General features: G+C 58.2%; 3 protein-coding genes across 7 annotated transcripts; 1 reads left to right on the forward strand and 2 right to left on the reverse strand.

Moving 5' to 3' along the window:
• Window positions 1–24: 24 nt before the first annotated feature.
• EML3 (EMAP like 3) lies at window positions 25–9,519 on the reverse strand. Of its 4 annotated transcripts, none has more exons than XM_060019037.1 (22): window positions 9,185–9,519; window positions 8,182–8,353; window positions 7,840–8,100; window positions 7,628–7,741; window positions 6,530–6,597; window positions 6,237–6,360; window positions 5,849–6,019; window positions 5,615–5,684; window positions 5,418–5,528; window positions 5,080–5,175; window positions 4,558–4,713; window positions 4,263–4,404; window positions 3,695–3,846; window positions 3,496–3,612; window positions 3,268–3,399; window positions 2,749–2,816; window positions 2,107–2,195; window positions 1,937–2,034; window positions 1,730–1,817; window positions 1,100–1,198; window positions 686–816; window positions 25–599 (listed from the first exon to the last, which is right to left on the reverse strand). In XM_060019037.1, the coding sequence occupies exons 1-22, from the start codon at window positions 9,204–9,206 to the stop codon at window positions 396–398; spliced, it is 2,685 nt and encodes an 894-aa protein (XP_059875020.1). In that variant the 5' UTR covers window positions 9,207–9,519; the 3' UTR covers window positions 25–395. The 4 variants fall into 4 exon arrangements, with proteins under 4 accessions (XP_059875020.1, XP_059875021.1, XP_059875018.1 ...); XM_060019038.1 differs by having other exon boundaries at window positions 26–599; window positions 7,840–8,097; XM_060019035.1 differs by having other exon boundaries at window positions 26–599; window positions 3,487–3,612; window positions 7,840–8,097; window positions 9,185–9,518.
• Window positions 9,520–9,568: 49 nt separating this feature from the next.
• ROM1 (retinal outer segment membrane protein 1) lies at window positions 9,569–11,889 on the forward strand. The gene is made up of 3 exons (XM_060019042.1): window positions 9,569–10,631; window positions 11,020–11,266; window positions 11,381–11,889. Exons 1-3 carry the CDS (start codon window positions 10,042–10,044, stop codon window positions 11,597–11,599), a joined length of 1,056 nt encoding a protein of 351 aa, XP_059875025.1. The 5' UTR covers window positions 9,569–10,041; the 3' UTR covers window positions 11,600–11,889.
• Window positions 11,890–12,049: 160 nt separating this feature from the next.
• On the reverse strand, window positions 12,050–16,552 carry B3GAT3 (beta-1,3-glucuronyltransferase 3). 2 transcript variants are annotated; one of them, XM_060019045.2, is made up of 5 exons: window positions 16,396–16,552; window positions 15,091–15,226; window positions 13,404–13,764; window positions 12,943–13,233; window positions 12,050–12,537 (listed from the first exon to the last, which is right to left on the reverse strand). In XM_060019045.2, exons 1-5 carry the CDS (start codon window positions 16,475–16,477, stop codon window positions 12,439–12,441), a joined length of 969 nt encoding a protein of 322 aa, XP_059875028.1. In that variant the 5' UTR covers window positions 16,478–16,552; the 3' UTR covers window positions 12,050–12,438. The 2 variants fall into 2 exon arrangements, with proteins under 2 accessions (XP_059875028.1, XP_059875026.1); XM_060019043.1 differs by having other exon boundaries at window positions 15,091–15,265.
• Between the last annotated feature and the right edge of the window lie 1,701 nt (window positions 16,553–18,253).

Here is an 18,253-nt window from a genome sequence, read left to right on the forward strand (position 1 = left end):
CGCCCTTTGCACTTCTCGGAGTTATTTGCAAGCGGCTTTGCCCGTTATTTGCATGAAAGGTCGACGCTCCGTCACCCTTTCCGCATTCCCCTTTTCCTTGCTCCCCATCCCCACAAAGGCCCTAGGCGCCCAGCCGCACCCCACAAAAGGACCGGGAGGCGACTTTGCTTTTGGTTTATTGCCCCTCAGCAGGCAGCGGGAGTCAGGGCCCCGGCTGGGGCTGCCCGGCTCAGCCAGCGGGTCTATACAGTGTGTGCAGGGGTGCCGTTCGCCCCCTCCAGGGAAATGCGCTTTTGGGAATGTCTCGAAGTCGAGGACAGGGTCGGCCCCGGTAATGGGGAATTTGGGTGGGGCGGGGCCACGCTGCAGGGCCTGTGGGTCCCGTAGGACAGCGGTCAGACGTCGAGAGAGGAGGCGGGGGACAGGGAGGGGGTTCGAGAGGGCGTTGCAGGCGCCGGCCCCGCGCCCCCAGGGCCCAGCACTCGCCACTGGAAGATGCTGGCGTCCTTGCCGCCCAGCGAGACGAGGTGCGAGTCGTCGTGCGTGAACCGGACGCTGGTCACGTGGCTGCCGTGACCACCGTACACGAGGCTCGGCGCCTGGGCAGGAAGGAAGGTCGGGCTACAGCGGCCGCGGAGCCCTGGGACCCCTCCCGCCCGGCCCCGGAGGCCCCAGGAGGCCTTACCTTGGCGCGGGCGCACGGGTACTGGAAGAGGTGCACTTTGCAGAAGTCGTCGGCCACAGCCACCACGCGCTCGTTGTGGGAGCGGCACAGGGAGTTGATGTCGGTTCCATCCGAGCCGTCAGGCCACACGCCTAGCACAGGGGCCAGCCTCAGCCCAGCCTCCCGGCCGCCACCCACGGTCCAGAGCGGCACCATTTCCGGCGCTCAGGCGGCCCGGCCACCCACCCACCGGCCGCGCGTTCCAGGCAATCCTTCCCGGTCCCGAGGGCCGGCCGGAGGGGCCTCCTGGGCTGGATTTGCCAGTTTCTTGACGCCCACCCCTCTACACCTGTCCAGCATTGCGAGCCCGGGACGGGCTGCACCTTGTCCCCGCACCTCTCCCACAGGGTTCCGCGGCCCTGGGCCCCTGCTCACCGTAGACATGGAAGCCCAGCACGCAGGTGTAGGTGGCCCACTCCCGGTCTCGGCTCTCATAACGATTCCTCAGCAGCTTACAGCCTCCAGCCACGTCCCCTGGGGAGAGGGAGCCCACCCAGCTCAGCTCTCACCCTGCCCTCAGTGGGGAAGATGCCATGGAAGGGTTGGAAAGACTGGCTTGAGGCGGTGGCACGTGATCTGGTCAGGGTGGTAGCCCTCAGCCCAGGGCAACACCCAGCCCCATGTGCTTCCTGAGTTCTCAGCTGAAGTTGTCCTGTTTCTCATCAGTTCCTCCTCCCTTGATAATCAATCCCTCCACACCTGTCCTGAGAAACTTTTCCAAAACAATCTTTTCTTGGTGCATTTTTCAACTCCCCCAAGGCCTTGTGGGAACAAGACATGGTGCAAAACTGTGTGTGTGGTTTTTTTGTCCAAATGACAACATTTCTCCTATGTGTATAATTCTGACTCCACTTCAAACCCATCTCCACCTCCCTGTCTGACTGCCCCTCCACCTGGAGTTCCCCCACATCTTCTCCTTCATCCCCTCCCAACCAGGAGCCCCCTCACATAAATAAAACCCACCCCTATTACCCTCTCCCCATGCCCTCCCCTACTGTCACTCACAGTAAAGGATCTCATAGTCCCCAGAATTGGACATGATGAAGTTCCCATCCTTGGACCAGTCAAGGTGAGTGATGAAGCTGGAGTGACCCTGGGAGCAAGGGTCAAGAGACTAACAATGTAGCCACCGTTTCCCATCCCCTCACCCTCCTAAAGGACATTAGTTTACCTGCTATGGCAATGCCCCGCCCTCCACCCCAGCTTCCTCACCACACAGCGGCCAAAGCGGCTGGACTTGGCACCATCACTGGAAACGCTATAGATGTAGATCATGTTGTCATGGGAACCGATGGCCAGGTACAACCCATCTACAAAGACAGTCACTCAGAGAGGGAAGGGCCAGGGATGAGTCTAGGTTCCGGGGTGGGGGTGGCTCCCACCTGGGCTGTACCGGACCACTGAGAGCTGCTCATTGCCATCAGTGATGTCGGACACGATCTCTCTGGTCTCTGTGTCCAAAACTAGCCACCTAGAAGGGAGGGGGGTGGAAAGCAGGTGTGAGGATACCTGTCCTGAGCAGGGTAGGGGTTGGCAAGTCAGAGAGCCTCAGAGACACCAAAAGAAAGGCTGTGATGTAGACAGAGAGGTTATCTATCATTGCGGTCTTATGCTGGGAAGTGGGAAGGGGCTATGGGCAGATAAAAGCTGAGGGGCTCCTGATGCCATCTGAAAGGGAGAACAGGGGCCCAACTACCAGGGCCTTGTGGAGTCTGTTAAGCTTGTCACTTCCCTGTGTTAGTCTCCCCTATGCCCCTCCCATCCCCGCTGCTTCTCTAGCCTGAGCTGCCACCTCCTCCACTCCCAGGCTTGCTTGGAGGGGAGAATGGATGGGGGAGGGTGTGATGACAGCTGCCATAGGAGAGCAGGGGAGACCCTGGCTGCAGGGAAAAGCACTGAGAAGAGGGAGGGTGCAGTTGGGGCTCCTGAGCAGGCAGCGATCACACTCCTCCACCCCCGCCATTACCAGAAACCCTTCCCATACCTCCTGCTTTCCCCTCCCAGGAGTCCTGGCTCCCTCTCACCTCCCTGTGTTCAGTCCTACGGCCACAACTGCCCCACTGGGGTGGAAGTCAGCACAGAGACCAGTCTCCTGGGAGGGGGGAAAGGTGAATTCAAGAAGATGCCTTTCTAGTGAGGGAACTAAGATGGATACCTTGTCATCTTGATAACAATGTCAAAGCCCCCTCCTCTCAAGGATGAGAGGGACAGGAAACCTGGGATGGAGGCAGGGTATCACCGGAGCCTAAGCAGAGGTGCTACTCAAAACACTTAACAACCAGAAGTGACACCCCACAGCTGTGCTGGAGATTAACCGTCAGTTGCTGGATCAAGAGGACGTCTAAGGGCTGGGGGGAGGGCAGTGCTCAGGGGCACTGGAGGCATCAGTACAGAAGAATGAATATTTTACCAGCCAGTACAGCCACACCAGTACAAACGGGCTGCCTCTAGGAGCAAAAGGGAAGGGGGTGTTGGGGAAGGAGTGGTGGCCACAGGAGTCATGGTGGGCGTGACACTGAGGATCCGGGGACACAGAGCTCTACCTTGAGGTCGATGCTCCAGGCCAGCGCATGGCCCTCCCCATCCCACAGGCAGAGCTGCCGGTCATGGCCACAGGTGAGGAAACGGTTCTGGAAGGGATGTGTGCAGAGCCCCCAGAGCTCATCCGTGTGACCCTGCGGCAGAGCGTGCGCTGTCACCTCTGCCCCTCCCCAACAGCCCTTCCCTTCCTGCTCGCTCGAACCCTTGGCGCCCCCCCCAACCTGGATTACAGGGGAGAAGCCCTGGTCCAGATCTCCCCTCAGCAATGCGTTCTTCGTGGTTCCCACCAGCAGCTCAGAGCCAAGCCCCTCTGCAATGGCCCGCACGGCCCCAAAGTGTTCAGGAATCTGCAGAGTGGTGGCAGAAAGTCAGGGGCCCGCTGACCATTCCTCTTCCCTCTCCTTCCCTTGACCCCAGCCCAGCCCTCACCTCAGCTTCCTGGAGGGCCACCAACCCAGGCCCCCACTGGACCAGCCGGCGGTCCCGCCCACCACCACTCAGCACGGTCCCGTCCCGCCGGAGACACAGGGCGAAGATAGAACCCTCGTGAGCGTGCGCCTGGGCCACAATCCCGTAGGTCTCTGTTGGCAAAGTCCTGGGTGGGTCATGCTTTTGGGGTGCAGGGAAGTAGGGAACAGGAGCGGCCGAGGCCGTCACAATAGAGCAATGACTGCCGGGTGCTGAGTGCCTAGTCTGGTCCTCGGCTTCTCCCCAGTTTACAGACTGGACGACCAAGGTTCCGAGAAGTGAGGTAACTTCCTAAGGGCCAGGCAACTAGAGGCGAAACTGGGATTTGAACCCAGGGTCTGGCACACTCCAAAGCCCCAGCCCTCTCTGCCGTGCTGCCCCCTGCCCTCCTAGACTAGCCCCCCAGAGGGCCCCACCCTCGGACAGAGCACGATCAATTCTCAAGGGCAAAGGATGGGAAATCCTCTCCTCTGTTTTCACAGACCGTCTGGGGAACTAGCCTTCCCAGATGCCACCCCCAATCACATACCTTTGGCCCCGCCCCTGCCTGGGGTCCTGGAATCTGAGAGGCTCCGCCCCCAGGTGAGAATGTTCCCCTCGGAGTCCCCTGTGAGAATGTCTCCGTCCGGAAGGAGCACAAAGCAGGGGATAAACTTGGGTTTCTTGTATTTCTAGGGGCCAGGCGAGCAGAGAGTAGAGGTCAAAGACGCTACAAGTCTCGGGACAGCTGGGAGTTGGGTAGCGTCAGGGTCTACAGTACTCAGACCAATACTTCCATCGCCACTCTGCCCTCCCCCACCACCCTGCACCCATCCACACCTCACCCCAAAGACACCCTGTTTCCTGGTGAGGGTCCCGTTCCCAGGAACCCCTGCTCCACCACTCCAGTTCCAGAAGTGGACGTGGGATTTCCCGCTGGTGACAATGCAGCTGCTGTCGCGAGGGTTGAAGCCAACGGCCAGGACTGAGTCATTTGTACTCTGAAGGGAAGATACTAGATTCAACCACTCCAAGCCCTGTGCACCTTCGTTCTACCAGACTCTCTTCAACTGGCATCCTGACAACTGGTCTGCAGCAGCCCAGGACCCTCAGGACAACCCTTCCTCCAAGGCCCTGGTCCCCTAAGAGCACTACTGGCAGTCACTCACTAGTGCCTAACACGGTGTCCCTCACGAGGTCAGAACCTCCGTGGTCCCCACTTCACAGCCTCAGAGAGGCTAGGAGGCTTGCTCCAGGGGACCAGGCCAGAAAGGAGGTACACGTACGGGGAAGTCTGGAGCTCTCTGCACTCCACCACTCCCAGCACCTCAACCTCAGCGCCCCACCAGGCCACCAGGATACCTCACCTTGATCTCAGCCAGCTTCGTTCCCCGGCTGCAGTCCCACACAGACAGCATGTGCTCGTTGGAATCATCCACCACACAGAGGAAAGCACCCAGATCCTGAAGATGGGGGACACATCAGAGGGGCCGAGTAAGGCCTGGAGGTCTCAGGATTCATGGTCCAAATTAGGCCAGAGGTGCCACGACAGGCTGAGAGAGCAGAAGGGGCCACACTGTCTCTTAGGAGAACCGGCTGGGTGGGGCTTAGGAAGGCCAGGACTTCTGAGGCTTCCTGGTGAAGTACAAGGAGGGGGTTCCCGGACAGGGAAGATGGGGGCCTCGAGGCGCCGGGGCCAGCTCACCGCAACTGAAAAGGCCAGGGCCCCCACACCCCGCTCGAAGGCCCCCAGTCCGATCTCCTGCAGCTTCAGCAGCGTCTCTGAGTCCCAGACATGAACCACAGGCTGCAGGGGCTGGTGGAAGAGAAGGGGTCAGGGGTGTGAAGGACAGCTGGGCTGGAATTTCATCCTGTCTGCCTGGCGTTTGACTGTGGCCTTACCTTTCCATCCTTATCCACTCCGGCTGTCTGTCCTGAGGCTACACGCACACCATCAGGGTGAACAGCCAGGCTAAGTGGGGGAGGAGACACTCTAGGGAAGGGGGTCGGTGGTCTCTCAAGACCACCCAGGCCACTCTCCTCTCCTGTTCCTCCACACCCACCCAGACCCTCTTCCTGCCAAGCCCACCATCCCCATGCCTAGAGCTGCCCACTCCCAAGCCCTAGGACCCTCACCATCGAACGCAGTCCGTGTGCCCCCGGTAATGTCTCTGGCCGCCACCTCCAGGACCCCCTGGGCCTCCCCCGGGCCGGTACAGCACCACCACACAGGCGATAAAGTAGACCACCTCCCCAGAGCGCAGCACAAACAGATTAGAGCGGGAGTCACGACCCCGGTACCCGTAACTGGAGTGGGAATCATGGTCAAGGAAAGGGTCAGATCAAGGGCACCACGAGGAAAAGGAGAGGAAGACAGAGCTCTGGCTACAGCAGCGCCACTGGCAGAGGATGGAAGCGGAGGATTCAGAGGTCTCACTCTCCTTGCAGACCCAGGAGGTGCAAGCGGGGGGGACATTCCAGGATGGGAAGGGTGGTTCCCATGGGACTGGAAGGGGCAGGATACACCCAGTCAAGGCTGAGGGTCTCCGGGGGTGGGCCGCTGGGCAGCTCCTCGAGGCTGCGGATGCCAGACGGGATGTACATGGTAATGGGGCGGCCGCGAAGGAACATCTTCACTGAGATGCCTTCTACAAAAAAAGAAGGGGGTGTCAATCATGACCCTGTAGCTTCCCTTCCAGGAAAGCCAGAGCAGAACTCAACCCACCATACCTCACAGGTCCCCCAAAATAGCTCCTGGGGCTGCAGCCCAAACCCTAACCCCATCATCCAAGTTCTTCCGGATCCCTCTATACATACCTAAATTATAATTGCTCCTCCGAGATCCAGGACCCCCAGGGCTGGAGAGGGCGTCTTTTCCCCCACGGCTGTTGCGAAGGAAGAAAAGCACAGGGATTGGGGTCAGGTCCCAAGACATAATTGTGGAGGGGCAGGACGTAAGAAAGGAGGCTACCCTAGAGATGACAGTCACCTCTGCAGAATTTCAGTTTGCATCGTGTGCATTCAGAGCTCAGGTGGGGACTTTTAGCTCCATTTAAGGCATGAGAAGACTGAGGCTAAAGAGGCTGAGTAAGCCTGTAAGAGGCAGGGTGGGGTGACACTTTCCTCCAGACCACCAGGCCTCTGGCTATTAACCGCTTCATTTTCCCATCTGTAAAATGGGCCTTTAGTGAATCCAGAATGTACATCAGCCCTGCCTTTCAGGGATCTGAGAGGTAAGCAAGAATAGTCCTTCTCTCTCAAGGGGAAAGTGACAGGTGAATTCCAGAGATCACTGTCCTTAGATAATAAGGTGACCATCTCTCTTCAAAGAATAAAAGAGAGGCCAAGGATCGGGCTAGAATGAACACTCAGGCGTCCCGGGGCCTGTACACACTCTGAGACAACTATGCTCAGCCACCAGGATTTCCCCTTGCTCTCTAGAAGTAAAGCTTGGTACGCTGGGGTGTGGGAGGAGGCTGAGACTCTGAGGACCGTCACCATGAAAATCATGGGTGCTTTTGGAAAACCCTCTTGGAATCTTGGAAGGTATGTTGTGATATGGTGGAAACGGCAGGGGAACTGGAGTCAGGAAGAGTGGGGTTGGAATCCTGGCTCTAGCTGTGTGACCCCAGACAAATGACTTACCCTCTCTGAGCCTGCTTCTTCACCTGGACAATGATCAGCATGAGACCACCTACCCCCCAAGGATGTCATGGGGACTGAATGAGATGGAGGAGGTCGAGGGTTTAGCACAGTGCCGGGTACACGGCAGGCACCCCAGGAGTGCTTGTTCCTTTCTTCCTGTTGGGCAATGAGGTCCCCCCACCCCACCCAGGGAAGTGAGGTGAGGGATGTGAAAAGTCAAGAACCTGAGCCTGGGGTGGGGCGGGCTGGGGGGAGGGGAGCCTCGCCCACCTCTCTGTGCTCCCTGACCGCAGCAACAGGTTGGCCGAGGAAGCTGCCTTCCGGGAGAGTTTCTGGCGAGGCCGCTCTGAGGGGGACGAGGAGGAGGAAGAATTTCTCCGGGGCCTGGTCGGACGGGGCACAGTGAGCAGGTGAAAGTCATTCCCTCGGATCGTGCTCCCCACTCCTCCCTCCCCTCCCAGCCTCTGCCGCAGGACACTCACGTGTCAGTACGCTGTGGGGGCTGCACCAGCCTGAGGAGCCCTGGGGGGCCGGGCGAGCCAGTGCCACTGCTGCTGCTGCCCCCTCCTTCGGACTGGGTCCCACCGGGCTCTTCACCGCCCCCATGCGGGGCCGCGGGCCCGTTGATCAGGCCAGGGGGGCCAGGTGATGACTCCGTCTCCACCTCTGTCTCTGTCTGGGTGCCTCGGCTCACCGAGGAGGGGCTGTGTGTGGGTGGCAGTCCCGGGGAAGCTGCAGCGCTGCTGGGGAGCCAGTGCATCAGCCCGGTGCGCCTGGGGCAGGCCCCAGCAAGGGGGAGGAAGAAGGTTTGACAACATGCATACCTGTCCCTTGTAGGGCCTGGTGCGCCAGGGTCCTGCAGGGAGGTGGGAGGCGCCTGCAGCCGCAGCAGGCGAAGAGCTTCTGCCAAGGCTGCCTTTACCAGCTCCATCTCCTTCTCCTGCACCTGAAGCCGCCGGCTCAGGGACTGCAGGGCCTCCTGAGCAGGGCCCTCACCTGGGAAAGGGGCAAGAAGCAGTCAGAATGTACCCACCACCTGGGGAAAGGCTTGAGGGGATTCTCTCTGCCCCCAGCTGTGCATTTGTCCAATAGGACCTGCACCCTTCGAGCAGCTCCAGGCTTGGATGCGCTCCCAGAGGGGAGGAGACGGGTAGTAAAGGATCAAGGGCCTCCTTGTGGCAGGGCAGGCGAGGAACCTGGCAAAGCTCCCTTCCTGCTGCCGTCCCAGCCTCCGCAAAGACAGGGAGTACCATGGAGTACCCGGGGGAAAAAATGGAGTACTGGCGAGGAACGTGGGAACCACAGGCTGAAGCGCAGTGCTGGTGAGGGACGACAGGGCCCAGCCCAGAGCAAGCTCAGGTCTCCAGAGAAGGCAGAGAAACTCAGAGGGAGCACCCGGAGAAAAGTGGGGGGGACACAACAGTACAGTCATCCTGAGGACTCAGAGAAGAAAACGACATCTAGAGTGACAGGAGAGGGTATGAGTGGAGAGAAGAGTCATAGCGAAGGTCCCAGGGTAACAGTGGGGGTCCGAAGTAAAAAGACCCAAAATCCCAGGAAAAGAGGCCCAGAGTAACACAGGAGGTAAGGAAATTTTCGAGGGGCCCAAAGTAACACGGGAGGTAGGATGACGTTGGGGAAGTCCGAAATGACAGTTGGAGGACCCAAGTAACTAGGGAGAGCGACCTGAGGTACAGTGGAGGATGCTCAGAGCCCCCGGAGCCGAGGAGCACGCGGGGACGCCCCGAACAGCCGTCGGGCAATGGCAGCGCCCGACCGGCCGGCGCTCCGGGAAGGGGCACGCCGCCCGCCCCGCCCCGTACTCACCGGGCCCCCCGGCCCCGTCCATCCGGCCCCCGGCTTGCTCCGAGCGGCGGCGGCGGAGGAGGAGGCGTCTAAGCCGCCGGGGCCATGGCCAGAGAGAGGGGAAGGGGAAGCACCCCGGGGCGCGCGCGCAAGGGAGCCGAGCCACCCCCCGGGGGCGCTGTCGGGCGCGGGGAAAGGGCCTGGAGGGGGCGCTGTGGGGCGGGGCCGCAGGCTCCGGGGCCCGCCGGGGCCTCGGACTCTCCCGGGACCGCTCTTGGCTCCCGGGGGTGGGGTGGCGGGGCCGTCCTGGGCCCCAGCGCCGCAGCACAAACAGGCGCCGGACGCGAGGCCGCCAGGAAGCGCGGGAGGTGGGGGGGCGGGACGAGGGGGGGGCCGGGCCGCCTGGTAACCCCTCCCTGTCCGGGCCTCGCAGCTCGCTTCGGGGGCGGGGCCAACCCGTTGACCCCCGGCCCCCTCCGGCCACCACCCTCCAGGCCCTTCCGGGATCCTGGCCCTCGGACTCCCTGGGGACCTGGGAAGGAGCGCGGGCCGTGAGGTCTCCCGCCCCCAGCCCCTAGCCTGTCGAGGCAGAACCGACCAGCCCCTCCCCACTTCCGCGAAGGGACAGGGGCGGGGTCACGAAATAGGCCTTTTGCCCGGGGGCGGGGCTTTTCCTAAGGGGCAAGGCCAAGGCATCCCGAATTGGGACTGGCAGGGCACAGGGCAGAGGGTTATTAAGGCTGTGGCGGGAGGATGCCCAGGGTATTGGGGTCAGGGTGGCATTAGCCCAGCTCAAGCCAGGCTGGGCTGACGCAGCATCCTGCCGCGGCCAACCCCTGTCCCTGACAGCTCTGCTGTCCCTTGGGCAGAGATGGGAGATGGCGCCGGTGCTGCCGCTGGTGCTGCCCCTCCAGCCCCTCATCCGTCTGGCGCAGGGCCTCTGGCTCCTCTCCTGGCTGCTGGCGGTGGTCGGTGGCCTCACCCTCCTCTGTAGCGGGCATCTCCTGGTCCAGCTGTGGCACCTTGGCACCTTCTTGGCTCCCTCCTGCCCGGTCGCTGCCCTGCCCCAGGTTGCCTTGGCAGCCAGTGCAGTGGCTCTGGGCACAGGACTGGTGGGTTCAGGAGCCAGCAGGGCCAGTCTGGATGCAGCTCAATACCCTCCCTGGCGAGGGGTCCTGGGCCCGCTGCTGGTGGCTGGCACAGCTGGTGGCGGGGGGCTCCTGGTTCTTGCCCTGGGGCTAGCCCTGGCTTTGCCTGGGACTCTGGACACAGGACTGGAGGAGGGCCTGGGGACTGCCTTGGCTAACTACAAGGACACAGAGGTCCCCGGACGCTGTCAAGCCAAACGGCTGTTGGACGAGCTGCAGCTGAGGCACCACTGCTGCGGGCGCCATGGGTACAAGGATTGGTTTGGGATCCAGTGGGTCAGCAACCGTTACCTGGATCCCAATGACCAGGACGTGGCTGAGTGAGTGATTTGCTTCTCCTCCTCCCTCTTCCTTCTTCTCCTCCTCTTCCTCCTTCCTTGCAACCCCACCTCACCCAGACAGGCAATGAGTAGAGTCTAGTGACTGAGAGAATGGAGCACAGCTCTGCCATGTTTTAGCTGTGTGACCCAGGGCATGTTACCAAACTGCTCTGGGCCCATTTGCTTGTCTGTAAACTGGAGATGATAAAAGTCCCACCTTACAGAGTTGTCGTAAGGATAAACGAATGATGTCTGCATGCCTGGCACATAGTAAAGCAGTCAGTACATGTCTCACTCGTCTTTTCCCTTCTCAACTCCTGTGCCCTGCAGCTTCTCCCCCAGGCCTCTATCTCCAGACATCCTAACACCCCTGCCCCTCCCTTTGCAGCCGGATCCAGAGCAATGTGGAAGGCCTATATCTGATTGATGGGGTCCCTTTCTCCTGCTGTAATCCCCACTCACCCAGACCTTGCCTGCAAAGCCAGCTCTCAGACCCCCACGCCCACCCCCTCTTTGATCCCCGACAGCCCAACCTAAACCTCTGGGCCCAAGGATGCCATGAGGTGCTGCTGGGGCACCTGCAGGGGCTGGCGAGCACACTGGGCAACATGCTGGCTGTTACCTTCCTGCTGCAGGTGAGTCAGCAAAGTGTCTGAGGCCTCCTCTGGGCCTCCTCACCGCCTCCAACCCAGGGGCCCCTGAAACTGCTGTGACCCTCATTGACCTCTTGCCCCTTGCTCTCCCCACAGACTCTGGTACTCTTGGGCCTGCGGTACCTGCAAACGGCACTGGAGGGGCTCGGAGGAGTCATCGATGGGGAGGGAGAGGCCCAGGGCTATCTCTTTCCTGCTGGGCTGAAAGACATGCTGAAAACAGCGTGGCTACAGGGAGGGGTGGCCCGCAGGCCAGCACCTGAGGAGGGCCCACCAGAAGAGGAACCTCCCAAGGAGGGTCTACCTGAGGCCTAGTGGCCTGGAGCTTGGGGTGGGGATGAGGGGTGGGGGGAAGGGGAGAGATGGACAAGCCTGGAAACCTCACAACTCCTTATAGGCTCCAGGTGGGGGAGGAGGGATCTCTGGGATTAGAGGGTTAAGGATAGTCAGTGAGCTGGACTGGGGTAGGAGAGAAAACCAGGTGTCCTAGGGCCTAGCCCATGGCCAGAACCACCAGGGAAGAACAGAAAAAAAAACCAGGGTGGTGGGAAAGTGACATGGGAAGGACTGGAGGCTGCTTCTGGTGCACAGACTCAATAAAGCTTTTGGACTGAAGCCACTGATCTTCCTCTTCAAGGGGGTGGGGGCCCTGAGAGAACTGATTTCCGTCTGATGGAGAAGCCAGGACTCCAGGGGTTTGACCTGGTAAGGATCAAATGCAAGAACCTGACATGGGAAGTGAAGGAAAACAGAAGCCCCTCCAAGTTGAGTGTTTTTATTCTGGAGGTTGGGGCGGGGGGGGGGGGTCAGCATGCTCAGGTGGGGAGGGTCCAGCCCCCCAGTGCATGCCCAGCCCCAATAAGTTACCCAGTCACTCAGCCGCCCTCCCGCCCGAGACTCTCTGTTTTCTGCTCCGCCCCAGACAAGCCCATCTGGCTCAACACAAGGGCTGCTTGTCCCTAGCCTGTGAGCAGTGCCACAAGGCAAGCTGGGGGAGGGGAGAAGCAGCTGGGCCACGCCCTGGGGTTGAAGGGGCAGAAGGGCCGCCCCTGGCTCTGAGGGCTCAGGACTTGGAAAACCACATCCTGGGCAGGCCAGGGATCCAGTCCCACAGATCTGTGTCTGATGAGGTGGTGGGCAGTGGAGGGCCGCCATCACACCTCAACAGCTGGGTCTGAGCCTCGGCCCTGCCGCTGCAGCTGCTCCTCCTGCTTCGTCTTGGGCTTCTCTGTCCGCGTATGCCACACCAGAACCTGTCCCGAGAGCTTTCAGTTAGAGCCGGGCCCAGCCACAGCCAAGCCTCTGGGGCACGCAGTGTAGAACGGATTCTCCAACCCCCTCAACACACACTGGGTTGGCTGCCAAGTATGAAGGGTGGGTGGGGGGAGCCTTTAGTGCCTCTAAAATGGGGCTTAATGCCTTACCCTCTCTGTGTCACACGGGTGCCAGGAGACAGAGTGGCAGGAAGACCACTTTCCTTCCCTGCCTCCCAGCTTCCCCTTCAGGAGAGCAAGCAAGGTTGAATCTGAGCCCTGGAGGGTCTCTCCTGGTTCAAACACCCATCCCTGATCCTACTCCCCAGGGCCTCATTCCACTTCTCCCATCCCACAGTCAGATTTCCCACAGTCAGATTTCCGTGCCCACCTCCATCCCCTTACCCGAGTGCAGTTGGCAGCCCGTGGCTCCAGGTCCTTGGGATCGACAAGGTGGCTCAGGAGGCTGCTCTCCAGGTGGCCCCGAGGAGCAGTAGCATCAAACCGGGCATTGGGTTTCGCCAACAGCAGGGGCAGGGAGACGGCAAATCCCGCCATATCCAGTGGGAAGGGCCTATTGGGCTCCCACGCGGTGTGGAAGCCCACGACCCGGCCATCCTGTACGCGAGGGCCCTCGAATCGCAGGCCGCCCACCAGCCCCACTGGCCACACTGAGACGCCACGGGTCCAGCGCATCTACCGGAAGTCAGGAAAGAAGAAACAGACAGGAGGTGGCCCAGAGGAATGGGAGCAGCGGGAAGGACCACTTGAGTCACTCTGCCCCACCGCTCCCCACTCCTCACCTAGGGAAAAAGATGAAGCGGGCCCCACCTGGCCTGTTTCCCCAGCCCCATCTCAGTGCTCACCTCCTCAAAGAGTTCCCGGCTGTAGGTGTTGTCATCATCAGCAAAGTACACGACTCCCCGGGTGCCTGGTGGGGGTGGATCCTTCTCTCCCGCCACAGCACCCCCTCTGCTCCGGAGCCAGTCCAGGGCCCTGTTCCGTTGCTCAACACCTCGGGGCCGAACCCAGCCTGGCTCGCCCTCCCGGAGTCGCTGGGCCTTGGGGGTGAGGACCGCCAGGTGTGTGAAGAGGAGGCCAGAGGCAGCCAGCAGCCCCGAGACCAACGGGGTGGGGCCCTCAGCATCCTCTACCAGCAGCCAGTGCAACCGGGGCACCAGGCTTAGGGTCTGGGACAGCCGCACCAGCTCCGCCTTCTGCACCAGCCTGCAGGGGGAAAGATGCAGGAGGGAAAGGGGTAGGCACCATTTGCCCACTCCAGAGGGTACATATGGCTTCTCCTGGGCCACTCCTAGCACCGCCCCCCCCCCCGTGACCTTTCCCTGACCAGCACCCAAATGCCCTGTTCTTTTCTTTGTCTTGTTTTGTTTTTTGACCCAGCCACTCAGCTTGCAGGATCTTAGTTCCCTGACCAGGGATGGAACCCATGCCCACTGCAGTGGAAGCGCTGAGTCCTAACCACTGGACCGCCAGGGAATTGATTCACCTGCCCTGTTCTTAATGTCCATGTCTGTCACTCACCTCAACCCCAGGGCTCTGACTATAAATTAAGGGCACAGTCTTTGAAATCAGATCTGGGTTTGAACGCCAGTTTTGTAACTTATTAGGTGAGATATCTGGGGAAATGGCTCCATCTCCCCAAGGCTCAGTTTCCTTTAAATAACTTTAAAATAACAGTACTTTACAACAATGTTGTTTTAAAGATTAAATAAGATCATGACTTTTTAGAATACCAGTAGGACCATGTTCTTTGCCGCCTATGCTTGGATTTCCAGGTAGAAGAGTTTAGAGGAGCCCTTTGGCTCATTCCTCTTCAGGGGACGAAGATTTATCCGAGTTTAGACAAGAAACTGGGAAGGTAGGGGCCCAGTCTCTTGCAGGCTTCTTTACCCTTCAGATGGGCCTGCCCGCCCCAGGCTTGATGGTGTGTGTAGGGAGGTGGAGAGGGTCTAGAGATGCCCTGGCGTAGGTGGGTCAGCCATCTGATTCCAGGCAGATGTCAGCAAGCCCTTTTGGCTACAGATTCAAAACCACATTTCCCAGTTGGTTTGTGTCACCAATAACGCTACGTTTTATTAAAAAAAAAAAAAAAGGAACACACTTAGCACAGTGTGGGGCAGAGAGTAAACACACTGCAAATAATAGCTGGTGTAACTATTTCTAGACCCCCGTATGACCGCAGGGCCAAGTCCTTTTCTACTTCGATTTAGTCAAGGGCTTCCCAAACTTTCTCACCAAAGGCTCCCTAAGGAGAGAGAGTGAACTCACTGGCAAGTTCAGAATTTCTTTGCAACTTTATTGTTCTATCTTAAAACTTCTCAGGAATATTGTATTCTACTTCACAGCGCATCCCTGTCTATTTTAATAGAAAAACATTTTCCCACAAATCTTAGAGTAATGATGTGGTTCATTTAGCCTGTCATTTGTCATGCCTTAGCTTGAGGAACATCCCCTGGCCCAGCGCCTCCCGAAACTCATCATCGACCCCAGCCTCTTGGTCCATGCAGATGTTGGGTGCATCACAGCCCATACCTGGCATAGGTGGGGGTAACAACATAGATAGTAGGCAGAGCCTCAGGTTCAGGGGGCTGGGCGGGGGCAGGGGGTGGACGGCGGAGATCGGCTTGCAGCTGGGAAATCCTCAGATCCTTCTGCCGAAGCTGCTCTGCTGCTGCCCGCAGGGGAGAGAGGCAGTCACATGGCTGGCCTGGTCCCAGGAAGCAGGGATGGGGGCAGAGAACCACAGTATGTTCAGCATCCCAAAGGGCCATAACCTTCTGTTCAACTAGCCAGTGCAAGGCTCTCTTTACAACTTCTCTAAAAGCTTTTCTATGCCTTGGGTGGTGGGGAGCTCACCGCCTTAATTAGCAGCCCCTCTCCGACTTTACCAATTCCATCCATTACAGTTTTCATTTGGCTATTGAGCTGATTACCTGCCTCCATCCTTTCTACCTTCTGGTCCTAATTCTGCCTTCTGGAACCATAAAGAACAAGTTGATCTCCTAAAACAGGACAGTCTTTCAAATACCTGAGGATCATGCAGTGGCCCAGTCTCTAAATCCCTGCATAAGAGGCAGGGTTCAATCTGTTCCACTGGCTGTGTGACCAAAGACTCATTAAATTCATTGATTCCATCATTGGATAAATATTTATTGAATGCTCCTCCTGGGAGGCACTGCCTTAGGTGCCCGGGATGCAGCTTAGGAAAGCAAACAGACATGGTCCCTGCCCTCATGGAGGTTTCAGTTTAGTGGAGGAGCTGGACACTAAGCAAAGAAACAAATTAATAAAATTATTAGAAACCGTGGTAAGGGCCATGAAGGAAACAAATAGGATAGAGACTTAAAGAGAATCCAGATTGAGAAGAGGTACTTTAGCTAAGGTGGTCAAGGAAGGCCTGTGAGGCGGTGACATGTGAGCTGAAACCTGAAGGATGAGAGAGGGAGCTGGGAAAGAGCTGGGCGAAGAGCACCACAGGCAGCGGGGACAGGTTAAGTGCTTGGAAGCAATGAGTGTGGGGTTTTCAAGAAACTGTCATGAAGCCAGTGTGGTCGGAGCAGAGCGAGCGAGAGGGTTAGGAAATGGGGTTAGAGAGGCAGACCAAGGCAGGATCATGCGGGGCCTTGCAGGCTCTGGGAAGGAGTCTGATTTCACCCGAGGTGCGGCGGGCAGCCGCGGTGCGTTCTAGAGAGGGGAGTGCGCCCGGCGGCCGCAGAGGGCTGTAGAAGGGCCGAGCCGGATGAATGGGGTCTGCGCGGGGGTTCATCCCCAGGGCGGGACGCTCGGCGACGGGTGCCCGAGGGCCGACCCGCCGCGCCCCCGCCCCGCCCCGCTCACCGAGCTGCACCAGCGCGTAGAGGAGGCCGGCGATCGACACCAGGAAGTAGGCGAGGAACACGTTCTTCAGCTTCAGCTTCATGGCCGCGCCACCGCCGGCGCCTGGGCAGGCGGGGTCCTGCAGGCACGAAGTTCCCCGCCCCCAGCCCGCCAGCCTGCAAGCCCCGCCCCTGAAGCGGCCCCGCCCCTTGACCCGCCCTCCTCACCCTCCTCTCGACCTGCTCCCAGGAGCTGGAGCTGGCAGTAAACGTCGCGGCCCACTTCCGGTCAGTCTGCACACTCCCTCCCTCCGGGTTAATTTCCGCTCCCACCGCCTAGTTCTGGGAACCACGGTAGTGGGTGACGTCATATCCGGCGTATCAAGCGCGCGCGGCCGGCGGTCAAAAGCCAGGTAGGGTACTTGGGAGTGCCTTTGGGACCCTCCCCTTGATCTCTAGTCCCTCTGCGCAGATTTTCTCCTTATAGTCATTCATTCATCCATCAGTCACTGCAGGTAGTAACAGTACCTCAGTACATACTTGTTACATGAATGAGTGAAATCTAGGGCCTATCATGTACCAAGCCTGTGCCCTGGGTGTCTCATACAATCCTCACTATAATCCTTTGATTATAATTTTAATACAATTTAGGATATTAAAACTCTAAAGATTGATGTTGCAGAATTTTGATATTTAACAAGGTACTCTTGGCAAAAATGCAAAAAATACATAGTAATCTAATAAATTAAACCAAAAAATAGTAAAGGGGTATTTTTGATATTTCATTAATTAATCAACCTCTCATATTCTAATATTTCTTGGATTTTTTTTTTGAATTTCTAGTATGACTTGGAATCAGGTCCCTTTCTGGGATGAAGAGTTTATATCCATAGTGTTTTTCCAGCACATCTGGCAGTAGTTCAGGAGCAAACTGCTCTTCTTCAGGGTTGTCACAGTATCTTGGTCCACTTCTGTGTGAGAGATAGGTATTGTCCCCATTTTACAGATAAGTAACTAAAATTGCGCCAAATCATGTAATTCCCATCGTACAATTTTCTATGTCCCTTCTAGATACCTGACTCCAGGAGCTGTACTGTCTCCTTTGACCCACACTGAAACAGGTGACAGAAGGGGTGGGGGTAAAATGTCAAGGCAATGAGCTATCTCCCAGAGAATTAACTGGAAATTTCTCTTTTTAAAATAAATTTATTTATTTGTTTACTTTTGGCTGCACTGGGTCTTCGTTGCTGCTCGTAGGCTTTCTCTATTTGCGGCCAGCGGGGGCTACTCTTCATTGCGGCGCGTGGGCTTCTCATTGCAGTGGCTTCTCTCGTTGTGGAGCATGGGCTCTAGGCACGTGGGCTTCAGTAGTTGTGGCACATGGGCTCAGTAGTTGTGGCTCACAGGCTCTAGAGTGCAGGCTCAGTAGTTGTGGCTCACGGGCTTAGCTGCTCCGCGGCATGTGGGATCTTCCCAGACCAGGGCTCGAACCCATATCCCCTGCATTGGCAGGCGGATTCTTAACCACTGCACCACCCAGGAAGCCCCTGGAAATATTTCTTGAGCTGAGGAATTCCAGAAACACAACCCCTAACTCCTCACAGGCATAAACCATCCTGAGCAGTGATTTTTCCAAACAAAACCTAGTTTCTTGTTAAAATAATCTCTAAGACTTGTGGTCAGTCTACAAAATGGAGGAAACTATTTCCTGTCACTAAAACAATGGGAAATTTTTAAAAATGCTGCTAGCTAAAGAGAAGCAGTCTTTAGTATGAGAACATCTGACATATAGCTATTTCTATTCAAGAGGGACCCCATTAGCTCTGGTCACCACTATTAACTAGGCCTACCAAAATCTGATGACCTTGCTGGGCTCCTCT

The sequence above is a fragment of the Delphinus delphis genome, chromosome 8, assembly GCF_949987515.2.
Source record: "Delphinus delphis chromosome 8, mDelDel1.2, whole genome shotgun sequence".
Lineage (NCBI taxonomy): Eukaryota > Metazoa > Chordata > Mammalia > Artiodactyla > Delphinidae > Delphinus > Delphinus delphis.

Bases quoted from the DNA above. Each gene is read 5' to 3' on its own strand.
- EML3 (XM_060019034.1), bottom strand. From the start codon at position 9,206: ATGGACGGGGCCGGGGGGCCCG. The intron at 5,529-5,614 runs GTAAGGCCACAG...CTCTTCCACCAG, and splicing joins GAGTGGATAAGGATGGAAAG to CCCCTGCAGCCTGTGGTTCA. The intron at 817-1,099 runs GTGAGCAGGGGC...CCCCTGTGCTAG, and splicing joins GCTGGGCTTCCATGTCTACG to GCGTGTGGCCTGACGGCTCG.
- B3GAT3 (XM_060019043.1), bottom strand. From the start codon at position 16,477: ATGAAGCTGAAGCTGAAGAACGTGTTCCTCGCCTACTTCCTGGTGTCG. The intron at 13,765-15,090 runs GTATGGGCTGTG...TTCCCCCTGCAG, and splicing joins GTTACCCCCACCTATGCCAG to GCTGGTGCAGAAGGCGGAGC. The intron at 13,234-13,403 runs GTGAGCACTGAG...GACTTCCGGTAG, and splicing joins GCCGGGAACTCTTTGAGGAG to ATGCGCTGGACCCGTGGCGT.
- ROM1 (XM_060019042.1), top strand. From the start codon at position 10,042: ATGGCGCCGGTGCTGCCGCTGGTGCTGCCCCTCCAGCCCCTCATCCGT. The intron at 10,632-11,019 runs GTGAGTGATTTG...CTCCCTTTGCAG, and splicing joins AATGACCAGGACGTGGCTGA to CCGGATCCAGAGCAATGTGG. The intron at 11,267-11,380 runs GTGAGTCAGCAA...CTCTCCCCACAG, and splicing joins CTGTTACCTTCCTGCTGCAG to ACTCTGGTACTCTTGGGCCT.